At 62.0% G+C, this 1325-nt stretch overlaps 1 protein-coding gene across 1 annotated transcript; it reads right to left on the bottom strand.

Annotated features, from left to right (window-relative positions):
* Nucleotides 1–705: 705 nt before the first annotated feature.
* SIX6 (SIX homeobox 6) lies at nt 706–1318 on the bottom strand. The gene has a single exon (XM_009084615.1). It carries the CDS (start codon nt 1298–1300, stop codon nt 725–727), a length of 576 nt encoding a protein of 191 aa, XP_009082863.1. The 5' UTR covers nt 1301–1318; the 3' UTR covers nt 706–724.
* Between the last annotated feature and the right edge of the window lie 7 nt (nt 1319–1325).

The following is a 1325-nucleotide window of genomic DNA, read 5'->3' as shown; positions in this document are numbered from 1 at the left end:
CCGTGCCGCGGCTCCCCTCCACCAGGCCTCACATTTTTTCTCAGTCGACGAGAAGGGGCTGCGTGTGACAGCACCCATGTCCTAGATGTGTGGCAGCCCTGTTGTGGGGTGACAAGGGGAATTTCCCCCACTGGGATCCTGGAGGAGACATCGGGGGGGACTTTGCTCCCTCCCTCTCTTCCCGGGGCGTCTGCTTGTGTCTCTAGTGTTGGGATAACACTGCTCATTTAGAGCGGCGATTTTGTTCTTTCACATCTTTTTGTTTTTAAACATGAATTAGAGCAATATCCCAAGGAATGTTTCCGCCTGGCTCCGGCGGAGGAGCAGGACACGGCGGCTCCGGCAGGACCTTCAGAGGGCACGGCCGGCTCTGCCCCGGGTGGATATATCTGAGATCAGTACCTATATGTCCGGACAAAACTTTGAAGGGGGGTTTTCTCCGCTCAGACCCTGAACACGGCCCTTCTGCCGCCAGCTCCTTCCCCCGGCCGCCGGCCAAGGGGGAGGTCGGGTGGGGACCCTCCCCAATTAAAACGAAGTAGTTAAAAAGCCCTAGGGTTTCCCCGCTGCTCCTACTTTATCTCGCTGCGTTTCCCGAGGAGAAACCTCCCGGGCTTGTTTCCCCCATCCTCTGCCTGCAGACTCGCACTGCCCCCCAAGCCCCCGGCCTCGGCGGGTGGGGGCGAAGGCTCCCGTCCTGTGCCCCGACGGGACGGGCAGCACCTTACCTGTTCTTAGCCGCTGCTGCCCTGTCCCTTTGCCTGCGGTTTTTGAACCAGTTGCCCACTTGCGTGGGGGTAAGTCCCGTGGCCTGAGCCAGTTCCCGCTTTTTACTGGGGTTGGGGTAAGGGTCCTGCAGGTACCACTCCCGCAGCAAATGCCTCGTCCGCTCCTTGAAGCAATGTGTCTTCTGCTCGCCGTCCCAGATGGTGCGGGGCAGCGGGAACTTCTTCCTCACCCGGTACTTGTCCACCGGCCCCAGGGGTCGGCCCCGCAGCTTCTCCGCCTCCTGGTAGTGCGATTCCAGCCAGAGGGCTTGCAGTTTGGCGTGGGACTCCTTGGTGAACTTGTGGTTCTCCAGGATGTGGTAGAGCTCCCGGTAGTTCCCCGTGTGGAAGGCCACGATGGCCCGGGCTCTCAGCACCGACTCGTTCTTGTTGAGCGCCTCGCAGGCCGCAGGGGCCACGGGCAGGGACCAGAGGAAGCGCCCCAGGCGCTCGATGTCCCCGCTCTCCTCCAGGGTCTCGCATACCCCGGCCACCTGCTGCGGGCTGAAATTGAGGATGGGCAGCTGGAACATGGAGGCGGCGCCGGCTCCGCTCCGC

This window comes from Acanthisitta chloris, unplaced genomic scaffold (genome assembly GCF_000695815.1).
Source record: "Acanthisitta chloris isolate BGI_N310 unplaced genomic scaffold, ASM69581v1 scaffold37641, whole genome shotgun sequence".
Taxonomy (NCBI): domain Eukaryota; kingdom Metazoa; phylum Chordata; class Aves; order Passeriformes; family Acanthisittidae; genus Acanthisitta; species Acanthisitta chloris.
Note: the sequence above shows the minus strand (reverse complement) of the source record. Positions and strands in the feature narration are given on the sequence as shown.

Coding starts and splice junctions, on each gene's coding strand:
- SIX6 (XM_009084615.1), bottom strand. CDS start 1,300: ATGTTCCAGCTGCCCATCCTCAATTTCAGCCCGCAGCAGGTGGCCGGG.